At 48.1% G+C, this 14,196-nt stretch overlaps 1 protein-coding gene across 1 annotated transcript in view; it reads left to right on the forward strand.

The window, feature by feature from the left end:
• Nucleotides 1-10,768, forward strand: part of LOC138662160 (histo-blood group ABO system transferase-like) — a 46,390-nt gene extending 35,622 nt beyond the window's left edge. Inside the window, exons 5-6 of the mRNA XM_069747367.1 lie at nucleotides 4,530-4,664; nucleotides 9,993-10,768. Of these exons, the coding sequence (XP_069603468.1) occupies nucleotides 4,530-4,664; nucleotides 9,993-10,677 (820 nt within the window). The 3' untranslated portion in view covers nucleotides 10,678-10,768. The remainder of the gene's footprint in view (nucleotides 1-4,529; nucleotides 4,665-9,992) is intronic.
• The last annotated feature ends 3,428 nt before the right edge of the window (nucleotides 10,769-14,196 follow it).

Raw genomic sequence — 14,196 nt, forward strand, 5'->3', positions numbered from 1 at the left:
CAGTATCTGGTTAAGTGGAAGGGTTATGGTCAGGAAGATAATTCCTGGGTCTTTGCCTCTGATGTCCATGCTGCCGATCTTGTTCGTGCCTTTCATATGGCTCATCCTGGTCGGCCTGGGGGCTCTGGTGAGGGTTCGGTGACCCTTCCTCAAGGGGGGGGTACTGTTGTGAATTCTGTGATCAAGCTCCCTCCTGTGGTCACAAGTGGTACTGCGGCTTCTGAGTTTCCTTCCTCAGGTGATGAGGTTAAGTCGTTAGGTGCTGCTCTATTTAACTCCACCTAGTGCTTTGATCCTGGCCTCCAGTCAATGTTCTAGTATTGGTCTTGCTTCCTCCTGGATCGTTCCTGTGGCCTGTCTGCTCAGCATAAGCTAAGTTCTGCTTGTGTTACTTTTGTTGCTATATTTTCTGTCCAGCTTGCTTTAATTTGTTTTTCTTGCTTGCTGGAAGCTCTGAGACGCAGAGGGAGCACCTCCGTACCGTTAGTCGGTGCGGAGGGTCTTTTTGCCCCTCTGCGTGGTTGTTTGTAGGTTTTTGTGTTGACCGCAAAGCTATCTTTCCTATCCTCGGTCTATTCAGTAAGTCGGGCCTCGCTTTGCTAAATCTATTTCATCTCTGTGTTTGTACTTTCGTCTTAACTCACAGTCATTATATGTGGGGGGCTGCCTTTTCCTTTGGGGAATTTCTCTGAGGCAAGATAGGCTTATTTTTCTATCTTCAGGCCTAGCTAGTTTCTCAGGCTGTGCCGAGTTGCATAGGGAGCGTTAGGCGCAATCCACGGCTACCTCTAGTGTGGTGTGATAGGATTAGGGATTGCGGTCAGCAGAGTTCCCACGTCTCAGAGCTCGTCCTATGTCTTTTGCTTATTGTCAGGTCACCTTGTGTGCTCTGAACTTCAATGTCCATTGTGGTTCTGAATTACCTATTCATAACATCTGCCCCAGTGTGTCCAGCAATCTGCCCCAGTGTGACCAGCAATCTGCCCCAGTGTGTCCAGCATATTACCCCCAGTGTGTCCAGCATATTACCCCCAGTGTGTCCAGCAATCTACCCCAGTATGTCCAATTGTCCAGCATTGGCACAGTGTGTCCAGCAATCTGCCCCAGTATCCAGCATTGCCCCAGTGTGTCCAGCATTGCCCCAGTGTGTCCAGGATTGCCCCCAGATAGTGTGTCCAGCAATCTGCCTCAGTGTGTCCAGCATATTATCCCCAGTGTGTCCAGCAATTTGCCCCAGTATGTCCAGCATTGCTGTCAGTGTGTCCAGCAATCTACCCCAGAGTCTCCAGCATTGCCCCAGTGTCTCCAGCATTGTCCCAATGTGTCCAGCAATCATCTGCTCCAGTGTGTCCAGCAATCTGCCCCAGTGTGTCCTCCAGCATTGCCCCAGTGTGTCCAGCAATCATCTGCCCCAGTGTGTCCTCCAGCATTGCCCCCAGTGTGTCCACCGTTAGGTTATCAAAAAAACAAAACAAAAAAACAAAAACAAACCGAGTCTCCTCACCTGACATGTGCGCTCCAGCGGCGAGCTCCCTCCAGCAGCGCGCACTCGCCAGCGACTGACAATGACGTCAGACGCCGGCGACGTGTGCGCTGCATCTGCGGCCGACTTCAGCTGCCAGCCTCCAATTGGCTGGCGGCTGTTGTTAACTATTGACATGCAGGCGCGCGCCCGCACGTCAATGGAAAACCGTCGCAGCGCCGGAAGGGGCCCAGTGAGCAGATGAGACGGGGTCCGATGCGGGCCCCCTCTCTCTGCCCACCGGGTCCGGGGGCCCATGAATGCCGGCGGGCAATCTATGCGGTAGCCCAGGGCCCCCCCACACCACTGGGCCCTGGGCTACCGCCCATATTGACCCTCTTATAATCCGCTCCTGTGATTAGCGCTTTATTCATTTTCTGACTCCACCAGCAGGTTCACTGACTGCCACTATCTTTGTATAAGGGGAGTGCATGCGCAGTTTTATTGTGACCGCCGCTACCTGTCTGCACAAAGATGGCAGCGGTCTGATTTACTGCGCCTGTGCGAATTACGCCCAGGTGCAGTGAATCATTCGGCTGATCCCAACGGCAGATACGCGATGTGTCTACACGCAGAGGAAGCCGGTCACATTAAAGGGGTTTTCCCACAAATGAAAGTTCATTTTAAAAATTGACTGTGTCTGACCGTGTACGGAGCATACAACATCTCCTGGGCAGGGGAGAAAGCAAAAGACAATACTGACATTACAGCAGGGGGATCACAATGGATTCGGTTTGTGAGGTAAAATATTTCACTGACTGTTTTTAAACAATATTTTACCTCACAAAATGTATCCTCTGCGATCTCCTGCTGTAATGTCAGCAGGGCTGCCACTAGGAATTTCGGGGCCCCATACTGGCAAAATATTCAGGGCCCCCTTGAGACTCCGCCCAGGCTCCACACCAGCCCCGCCTCCACTCATCGAACTGTCCACAGTCAAAAGATTTTTAAAGGCACCACCACGACAAGGTCGGGTCCTACCCTACTCTAATTTACTAAACATTTGTTAAAATATCCAAAACAATTTAGGTATATTTTTATTTATTTTTCAATATTTAAAATGACCAATACCACATACAGGGGACAAATACCACCACACCATTACCAGACACCATATTACCACCACATAGTGACCAAATAATAGCACATACAAGGAACAAATATCATCACACCATGGCCTGACAACATATTACCACCACATAGTGACTGAATACTACAATACTGATCAGTAATAAAAAAAAACACAATACTAATATCACCAAAAGTGCCAGTATTCACAAGAGATCTGTACTTAGTATGCAGTGTCTGTGTTCAGGTAATACAGTGATCACCGGTGACATTATACACAGGAGCTCTGTATATAGTGTATAATGTAAAGCCCCATGTTTTCAATCCTGCCCCGTGTCTCCATTCTGCCCCGTGTCTCCATTCCGCCCCCGTGTCTCCAATCCCGCCCCTGTGTCTCCATTCTGCCACCTGTCTCCATTCTTCCCCCTGTGTCTCCAATCTGCCCCATGTCTCCATTCTGCCTCCTTGTCTCCATTCTGCCCCGTGTCTCCAATCTGCCCCTTGTCTCCATTCTGTCCCCTGTCTCCCTTCTGTGTCAGGCTGGATGGAGACACATGGTCCATATGTCTCCATCCTGCCGGTGAAACATTGTGGCTTGCCTCTATCAATTAAAAAAATAAAAACCTTTTTTCTTACCTGGCGGCGCTCCTGCAGCAGAGCTCCCTCCCGGCATTTTAGCGCGCACTCGCCGGCGAATGACAATGATGTCATACGCCGGAGATGTGCGCTGATGTCAGCTGCCAGCCTCCATTCTGTCCCCGTGTGTCCATTCTGCCCTCTGTCTCCAATCATGCTCCTGTGTCATCTGTGTCATCTGCCCGTGTCTCCATTCTGCCCCGTGTCTCCATTCTGCCCCAGTATCTCCATTCTGCCCCAGTGTCTCCATTCTGCCCCAGTGTCTCCATTCTGCCCCCGTGTCTCCATTCTGCCCCCGTGTCTCCATTCTGCCCCGTGTCTCCATTCTGCCCCGTGTCTCCATTCTTGCCCCATGTGTCTCCAATCTGCCCCTTGTCTCCCTTCTGTGCCGGGCTGGATGGAGACACATGGTCCATGTGTCTCCATCCTGCCGGTGAAACATTGTGGCTTGCCACTATCAATGAAAAAAATTTACAAAACCTTTTTTCTTACCTGGCCGCGCTCCTGCGGCGGAGATCCCTCCCGGCATTTCAGCACGCACTCGCCGGCAAATGACAATGACGTCATACACCGGCGATGCGCGCTGATGTCAGCTGCCAGCCTCCAATTGGCTGGTGGCTTTAATCATTGCCGTGCGGGCCCGCAAGGCGGCAATAGAGTAACTGAACCTGCATCTTGGACGCAGGTTCAGTTACCGATAGAAGCTTGCCGCTGGGGCCCGGGCCCGATGAGCAGAAGAGACGGGTTCGATGAGGGAGAGGGTTCCAGAATATAATTATCTTCTGCTACAATCGAGATGGTCTCCAACCTCCAGCCAAGGCTCCTTGTGGGGATAGTAAAAGTGTAGTTCCATCCCTGTGGTCCAAAGCTGTAAGGCAGCAATGTGGTCACCTCCATCAAACTTCAGTGCCTCCTTCCCGCTTTTACCACAGACTAGACATGACACAGAGCTCGACAGAAAGAGTGTTATAAAAATGTGTTCCTTGATTTTTGTCCCCTCTTCTTTAATCGTTCTCTTTGGATCTCCAGGAGAGAATAAACTGTGTTGGCTGAAAAATGTCCTACCCTAGAGACCAAAGACAGCACAGGATCTCCCAATATAAGGACTGCTGCATGCCGGGCTGAGGCTGGCTGTTTGGCTTACATAATGTGAATTAGTTCACCTATGCTGATTTATTGCTAATTCGTTGTCCCTTCTGCTTGTAACCAGTGATGAAACCTTAACCCAGTCTGTGCTGACCATGGACTCCATTAAAGGCAAATTTCATATCACAAATTTTCTTCCTTGCCTTGTGTCTTCCAGGAGGTCTGACGTCTTGATGATGACGCCCTGGTTCGCCCCGATTGTTTGGGATGGCACCTATAATATTGACATATTGAATGCCCACTTCCAGCAGAGAAATGTTTGCATCGGCCTCACTGTATTTGCTATTAAGAAGTGAGTATATATCTGTGCACTGGGGAGGATGAGTACCGTGCAGATGTGATGGTGTTAATTCCAGCAGAAAAGTGGTGTCTCCTGAAGATGGCCGAGTGTAAAGGTGGCCCATAATTCTCCATACGTTTTCTCACAGGCTGTAGATTGGGATCCTGAGCACCAGTGCAGTGACTGAAGCAGAATGCAGGTCGAGGAGCATTTGAGTCTACATCTGCTTGAAGTCCGGCTGCTGTCCAGCACATGGTGGGGAGGATGCCTGTGGCAGCCATTCTAGTAGAAAGATGTTAAAAAAAAAAACAAACAAAAAAAAAACTGGGAGACACATGAAAAGTGTTCACAGCCTGCTGCCTGACTTGTGGTAGCACCAGAGGCGTAGCTAGGGTTTTGGTCCAGGGGGGGCGAAGCTTCTGAGTGGGCCCCTAACCAAATAACCTTGATTACAACTCGATGACGCCCCCTAATAGTGGAGAACCTCAGCAGATGACCGCGCTGTTACTGAAGATAATCTCTATATAACGACCAACATGGATATTACCGCCATACGGTCAGTGGTATATACCAGCCCTACAGAGCATATAAGAGATCACAGCACAGTTATTGATAATGTCTTACCGTTGACGTTCTTTATGATGGAATCGTCACTTTTCCCGTCTTTTCCATCTAGCCCAGACCGACATGACAGCTTCTTCCAGCTACAACTTGTCTGCAGAGAAAACAACAAAGACACGTTTCACTTCTCACATTCCAGCCATCACCATCTATTCTCAACCTGCACAAACCCCTAATCCTGCTGATACCCTAATACTGAGCCGCTGCTGCCATATATTTCCCTATTACTACACCTGATACCCCAATACTGAGCCGCTGCTGCCCTATGTGTCCCTATTACTGCCCGATACCCCAATACTGAGCCGCTGCTGCCGTATGTGTCCCTATTACTGCACCTGATACCCCAATACTGAGCCGCTGCTGCCGTATGTGTCCCTATTACTGCACCTGATACCCCAATACTGAGCTGCTGCTGCCGTATGTGTCCCTATTACTGCCCCTGATATCCCAATACTGAGCCGCTGCTGCCATATGTGTCCCTATTACTGCCCCTGATACCCCAATACTGAGCCTCTGCTGCCGTATGTGTCCTTATTACTGCCCCTGATACCCCAATACTGAGCCGCTGCTGCCGTATGTTCCCCTATTACTGCACCTGATACCCCAATACTGAGCCGCTGCTGCCGTATGTGACCCTATTACTGCACCTGATACCACAATACTGAGCCGCTGCAGCCGTATGTTCCCCTATTACTGCACCTGATACCCCAATACTGAGCCGCTGCTGCCGTATGTGTCCCTATTACTGCACCTGATACCCCAATACTGAGCCGCTGCTGCCGTATGTGTCCCTATTACTGCCCCTGATATCCCAATACTGAGCCGCTGCTGCCGTATGTGTCCCTATTACTGCCCCTGATACCCCAATACTGAGCCGCTGCTGCCGTATGTTCCCCTATTACTGCACCTGATACCCCAATACTGAGCCGCTGCTGCCGTATGTGACCCTATTACTGCACCTACTCTGTGGTTCTCTGTACCCTCTAAATTCTAAAGCACCCCTCTATAATATAGTAATGCTGGGTGCAAGTGCCCTAGAAAAGAGCCCACATTTTGCCCCTAGAAAGTAATAATGCCCTCTGTGTGCCCCTTTGATAGTCACAGTAACCTGAGTTCCCCTATTTCAATAAGTGCCCACTTTACATTTAATAATGTCCCGAGTCTCCCCCCCGTACAGCTCCCCTATACACAGTATAATGCCCCCTAACTGTATAGTACCACCCACACAGTATACTGACGCCTTAGTAGCCTTCAAACTGTTTGATGGCTCCAACACTGTAATCCCCATACTGTATGATGGCCCCATAGATAAACGCCATATAGTATAATGTGCCAGATAGTCCTCAATATAGCACAAGGCAGCACCCCTATAGGCAGACCCTGTAGTATAAGGCAGCACCCCCCATAGGCAGATCCTTTAGAATAAGGCAGCACTCCCCCCATAGGCAGATCCTACAGAATAAGGCAGCACTCCCCCCTCTAGGCAGATCCTGTATAATAAGGCAGCACTCCCCCCATAGGCAGATCCTGTAGAATAAGGCAGTGCTCCCCCCTATAGGCAGATCCTGCAGAATAAGGCAGCACTCCCCCCTCTAGGCAGATTCTGTATATAAGGCAGCACTCCCCCCATAAGCAGATTCTGTATATAAGGCAGCACCCCCCATAGGCAGATCCCGTATATAAGGCAGCACCCCTATAGGCAGATCCCGTATATAAGGCAGCACCCCCATAGGCAGATCCCGTATATAAGGCAGAAACCCCCCCAATAGGCAGATCCTATTAATAAGGCAGCCCCCCCCCAATAGACAGATCCTATTAATAAGGCAGCACCCCCCCCCCCAATAGACAGATCCTATTAATAAGGCAGCACCCCCCCCCCAATAGACAGATCCTATTAATAAGGCAGCACCCCCCCATAGACAGATCCTATTAATAAGGCAGCACCCCCCCCCAATAGACAGATCCTATTAATAAGGCAGTACCCCCCCAAATAGACAGATGCTATTAATAAGGCAGCCCCCCCCAATAGACAGATCCTATTAATAAGGCAGCACCCCCCCCAATAGACAGATGCTATTAATAAGGCAGCACCCCCCCCCCCCATAGACAGATCCTATTAATAAGGCAGCACCCCCCCCCCCCAAATAGACAGATCCTATTAATAAGGCAGCACCCCCCCCAATAGACAGATCCTATTAATAAGGCAGCACCCCCCCCAATAGACAGATCCTATTAATAAGGCAGCCCCCCCCAATAGACAGATCCTATTAATAAGGCAGCACCCCCCCCAATAGACAGATCATATTAATAAGGCAGCACCCCCCCCACCCAATAGACAGATCCTATTAATAAGGCAGCACCCCCCCCCCAAATAGACAGATGCTATTAATAAGGCAGCCCCCCCCAATAGACAGATCCTATTAATAAGGCAGCACCCCCCCCAATAGACAGATGCTATTAATAAGGCAGCACCCCCCCCCCATAGACAGATCCTATTAATAAGGCAGCACCCCCCCCCCAAATAGACAGATCCTATTAATAAGGCAGCACCCCCCCCAATAGACAGATCCTATTAATAAGGCAGCACCCCCCCCAATAGACAGATCCTATTAATAAGGCAGCCCCCCCCAATAGACAGATCCTATTAATAAGGCAGCACCCCCCCCAATAGACAGATCCTATTAATAAGGCAGCCCCCCCCCCCCAATAGACAGATCCTATTAATAAGGCAGCACTCCCCCCCAAATAGACAGATCCTATTAATAAGGCAGCACCCCCCAATAGACAGATCCTATTAATAAGGCAGCACCCCCCCCAATAGACAGATGCTATTAATAAGGCAGCACCCCCCCCCCATAGACAGATCCTATTAATAAGGCAGCACCCCCCCCCAAATAGACAGATCCTATTAATAAGGCAGCCCCCCCAATAGACAGATCCTATTAATAAGGCAGCACCCCCCCCAATAGACAGATCCTATTAATAAGGCAGCACCCCCCCCCCAATAGACAGATCCTATTAATAAGGCAGCACCCCCCCAAAATAGACAGATCCTATTAATAAGGCAGCACCCCCCACAATAGACAGATCCTATTAATAAGGCAGCACACCCCCCAAATAGACAGATCCTATTAATAAGGCAGCCCCCCCCCAATAGACAGATCCTATTAATAAGGCAGCACCCCCCAAATAGACAGATCCTATTAATAAGGCAGCACACCCCCCAAATAGACAGATCCTATTAATAAGGCAGCACCCCCCCCCCAATAGACAGATCCTATTAATAAGGCAGCCCCCCCCAATAGACAGATCCTATTAATAAGGCAGCCCCCCCCCCAATAGACAGATCCTATTAATAAATACTCACCTCTCTTCCTCCTTGTTCTTCCAGCGGCGCTCCCTGCTCCCGCTCACATCTACACTGACTGCGGGTGCCGGACAGTGACGTCATCGCGCCCGCTGTCAGTGTGGGGGATGATGGGAGAAGGAGCGCAGCGCAGCGCTCCTTCCCTCATCACTGCAGTGAGCTGTATCGGCTAGATGCCGATACAGCTCACATTGCGATAGTGGGCGGGGGGCCCACTGCTGGCACCGGGCCCCCCCGCCTGCTCAGGGGCCCTGTAGCGGCAGAGCAGGGAGATCGATTCTCCCTGCCCTGTCGCAGAATGTAACTGCATCGGCGCGCTGCGCGCGCCGATGCAATTACAGTAGCGTAGCTCCGGGTGGGCCCCCTCAGAGCGCGGGGCCCGGGGCGATGGCCCCCTCTGCCCCCCCGGTAGCTACGCTACTGGGTAGCACCCATGACATCTTTGCCGTTGTCCTCCAAAATGGCCTAGCTTCAGGGGCTATCTGGCAGATTAAGGCCTGGGGACAAACATCAAGCACTGACCCAGGAGTGGTGGCCCATCTTTAGGTTTGGCTTCTCGCTTAGCAGTCATGGAGTGAAGTGTGCATCTGAGATGTGGCTACTAAGAAGCCATTTCATAAAACCCAAGCCTCTTTCTGTTGTATCAATAGAAATTGATTACAAATGGGTTGCTTATTGTTAATGGCTCCATAGTTAGTACAAACCCATGCAGCCATTAGTCAATCTGGAATTATACAATGCAAAGTCACTGCAATGGTGATCCTCACAGCAGCCATTCTTCAATGTTTTACACACAACAAATGCTCCCCGAGACCTCGGTCTTAACCTGCCTACTCTTATAACCACATGCGTAGTAGCTCTCCAGACTATATAGCCGCATATAGTGTTAGATTTCGATACAGACTTGACAATCGACAAAGAATCTCCAGTGTGAAAGTCTACTGAATCCGATAACATGCTTAGCCCCATATTCATTAAAGTGTTTTTGCCTCAGTTCTGGTTTAAAACACTTTGAAAAATATCAACAACCTTTTTCACAACTCACAGTAGTAAAGTTGTATTTTTATTTTGAAGACATCGTCCCAGTTTGACACTAAGATCATCTCTTAATCTTTGGAAATTTGCCTTCCTGAAGTTGTCCTTGTAGCCTCTCTATTGTACATCATATCAAAGGAGATGTGAAAACGTATTATAATGAAATCACTATTACACAGGTAACCTCCAACCCACACATCTGATATTCTGTCTGGTCTATTGGTTAACATTAGGTCTAGCAGTAGCCCTGCTTGTTTGATTCTGTGAGGGGTCAGGGTATATTATTATTGTTGGGCTGTCTTGTTTTTATCTTGCAGATATACCGTCTTTGTCCAGACCTTTATAGAGACGGCAGAGAAATATTTCATGGTGGGACACAAGGTGAATTACTACGTCTTTACAGACCGTGTTACTGACATTCCCATCATGGAGCTGGCAGAGGGCAGGCAGATGCGGGTGCTGAGAGTGCCGGCTTACCAGAGGTGGCAGGATGTGTCCATGAGGCGCATGGAGATGCTCCGGGACTACTCCTACCAGCAATTCAGAGGGGAGGTGGATTACCTGGTGTGTGTGGATGTGGACATGAGGTTCAGTGATGAAGTTGGGGTAGAGATCTTAAGTGACCTGTTTGGGACCCTACATCCGGGCATGTACGGGGCTAAACGTGAACATTACACATATGAGAGGAACCCGCAGTCGGAGGCTTACATCCCCTTTGATGAAGGAGACTTCTATTATGCCGGGGGCTATTTTGGGGGGAACATAGAAGAGATTTACAAACTGACCAACTTTTGCCATAACGCCATGATGGCGGACAAGGACAAGAACATCGAGGCCATCTGGCATGACGAGAGCTACCTGAACAAATACTTCCTGTACCACAAACCTACCAAGGTCCTCTCCCCCGAGTATCTGTGGGACAATGGCTTTGGGATCCCAAAATTCCTAAAGCGACAACGATTTGTAGCCGTTCCAAAGAATCATAATGAAATACGAAACTGAGGACCATCACCGGGAAGCCAAGAAAACCACCATACTAGTGTGGAAAGTGTAACTATGAAGTGTGCAATCAGTAATAAAACATCACTGCTTAGTTGTGTGATACTGTCTGCTGAGCTGCTGTATCTAGTCCAGTCATGTATGATTACTGTCTGCAGAGCTGTGTATCTAATCATATCACGACTGAGGTGGCATACCTGTTAATGAATTAGATGGGCAGGTTTAGTCTCTACAATGCTTCGCCCATTTTGGCTAAGCTGCCAGCACTGTATGGAAACCTCAAAATGTATCAAATTGTCTACACAACATTCAAGACAAATGAAGGTGATTTACTCCAGAAAAGTGACTTAAACTTCTTCATGAATTGGGCCCTAAATGTATGACTGATATAATCTCAAGCAGAACTGCACCTCAACCTAGACACAGTTATCCTGCAGATTCATTGTGAACATCAGACTTACCCCACGGGCTTCAGACTCCTTATTGATCCTCCATGTACGGAAGATCTTAAGGACTAGGATTAATTTTGAAGTCTTGTGCAGAAGGTGAATCCTTAACAGGAGGAATGAAGAAATCAGCTGATCACCAGATTGACCATTGACAAACACATAGAAGTCCACCATATTAATCAAAACATTACAACTCACAATTCCAAAATGGAACAAGAATTAAGCAAGCTATGAAATTGGCACATGTCCGGTTAGATTATTTAAGTAACCAAATCAATTTATGGCCATAAACTCAAGAAAGAAGTGATAGCAGTCTGTGCCGGATGAAGAAGAAAAGTCAGAATGAATTACTTGAAATAGAGATGTCACTGGTAAGCAGGGCCAGACTGGGACAAAAAAGTAGCCCTGCTACACAAATCCCACCAGCCCACATATAACATATCCCACCCCAGATCAGTGAATTTTTTTTCAGTTACTCCAGCCATTTTGGGGGGGGGAGGTGTTAGCGCTGGAGTGACGCTTTAAGTGTAAGCCCCAGAGCCTCAGTGATATACTCACCCTCCGGCGTCTTCCCTGCTTTTCAGCACCACTCCGATCCCCTTTCACCATTTTGTAAGCACAGCTTCTGACAGCCGGAAGTCAGACGCTACATCACAAGCTCTCAATACAAGGATATGAGAGCCAGGACGAGGCTCTCATAGACGTGTACAGAAAAGTGACCTCCACGCCGCTCCATGAAACACTTGAGCTGCCAGCAGGTCACTTTTCACAGGAGGCTACTCGGAGCAATGCTGGATACCAATGAAGGCAGTGGAAGTGATTAATAGACAAGGGACAGGGGACTTACATTTAAAGTACCATTCCAGTGGTGCGATAAAAAAAAAGCTGGAGTGGTGCCTTAAGGGAGTGATACGCCAGGGCTGACGTGCATCCACCCCACAGACATACCGGGGCCGACGTGCATCCACCACACGGGACACGTCGATGGCAGTGGGTGGCTGTTCCAACCGAAGTGCATGCCTACAGACTCCCCCAGATACATTCTCCTCCCCTAATAGAAGAAGCCGGCCTTCCTACACCGCTTTACAGGATTCTCTGGATTGGTCTTCCTATCATACCATTGGATGGACACTCACACAAGCCACAACATGTAAGGAAAATATACAGGTGCCACATTTATGTGCTGATCAGGGTTAGTATCCAACAATTGGTCATAATACTCGCCATCTTTCACTATCACAGGGTGCAATCTAGCAACAGGTCTTTTCTCTGTGGCCTTGTCCATAGCTTTTGAACCAATGCCCTGGACACAGAGAATGAGGCAGCAACCAAGTACCACAATGGTCACCAAAACAATCACCAAAGTACACACTATGTTTCTAAGAAGGGATCCCCATTTACCAAACGTGTTTTCTAACCACTTACTGAAAGGGTTGCTAATACTTGAGTTTTCAGCAAATGGGCATCAATGCCTCTCAGGGCTTTACTTATGCTACCATCTGGAGCAGTGTTGTTGGGAATATATAGTTAGGTCCATATATATTTGGACAGCGACAACATTTTTCTAATTTTGGTTATAGACATTACCACAATGAATTTTAAGCAAAACAATTCAGATGCAGTTGAAGTTCAGACTTTCAGCTTTCATTTGAGGGTATCCACATTAAAATTGGATGAAGGGTTTAGGAGTTTCAGCTCCTTAACATGCGCCACCCTGTTTTTAAAGGGACCAAAAGTAATTGGACAGATTCAATAATTTTAAATAAAATGTTCTTGGTTCTTGGTTGTTAGTACTTGGTTGAAAACCCTTTGTTGGCAATGACAACCTAAAGTCTTGAACTCATGGACATCACCAGACGCTGTGTATCCTCCTTTTTGATGCTCACTGCGGTGGTTTTCAGTTGCTGCTTGTTTGTGGGCCTTTCTGTCTGAAGTTTAGTCTTTAACAAGTGAAATGCTGCTCAATTGAGTTGAGTTCAGGTGACTGACTTGGCCATTCAAGAATATTCCACTTCTTTGCTTTAATAAACTCCTGGGTTGCTTTGGCTTTATGCTTTGGGTCATTGTCCATCTGTAGTATGAAACGATGACCAATCAGTTTGGCTGCATTTGGCTGGATCTGAGCACACACTATGTCTCTGAATACCTCAGAATTAATTTGGCTGCTTCTCTCCTGTGTCACATCATCAATAAACACTAGTGACCCAGTGCCACTGGCAGTCATGCATGCCCAAGCCATCACACTGCCTCCGCTGTGTCTTACAGATGATGTGGTATGCTTTGGATCATGAGCTGTACTTCGCCATACTTTTCTCTTTCCATCATTCTGGTAGAGGTTGATCTTGGTTTCATCTGTCCAAAGAATGTTCTTCCAGAACTGTGCTGGCTTTTTTAGATGTTTTTTAGCAAAGTCCAGTCTAGCCCTTTTATGCTTGATGCTTATGAGTGGCTTGCACCGTGCAGTGAACCCTCTGTATTTACTTTCATGCAGTCTTCTCTTTAGGATAGATTTGGATATGGATACGCCTACCTCCTGGTGAGTGTTGTTCACTTGGTTGGCTGTTGTAAAGGGGTTTCTCTTCATCATGGAGATTATTCTGGGATCATCCACCACTGTTGTCTTCTGTGGGCGCCCAGGGCTTTTTGCATTGATGAGTTCACCAGTGCTTTCTTTCTTTCTCAGGATGTACCAAACTGTAGATTTTGTCACTCCTAATATTGTAGCAATTTCTCGGATGGGTTTTTTCTGTTTTCGCAGCTTAAGGATGGCTTGTTTCACCTGCATGGAGAGCTCCTTTGACCGAATGTTTACTTCACAGCAAAACCTTCCAAATGCAAGCACCATACCTCAAATCAACTCCAGGCCTTTTATCAGCTTAATTGAGAATGACATAACGAAGGGATTGCCCACACCTGTCCATGAAATAGCCTTGGAGTCAATTGTCCAATTACTTTTGGTCCCTTTAAAAACAGGGTGGCACACGTTAAGGAGCTGAAACTCCTAAACCCTTCATCCAATTTTAATGTGGATACGCTCAAATGAAAGCTGAAAGTCTGAGCTTCAACTGCATCT

This window comes from Ranitomeya imitator, chromosome 2 (genome assembly GCF_032444005.1).
Source record: "Ranitomeya imitator isolate aRanImi1 chromosome 2, aRanImi1.pri, whole genome shotgun sequence".
NCBI lineage: Eukaryota > Metazoa > Chordata > Amphibia > Anura > Dendrobatidae > Ranitomeya > Ranitomeya imitator.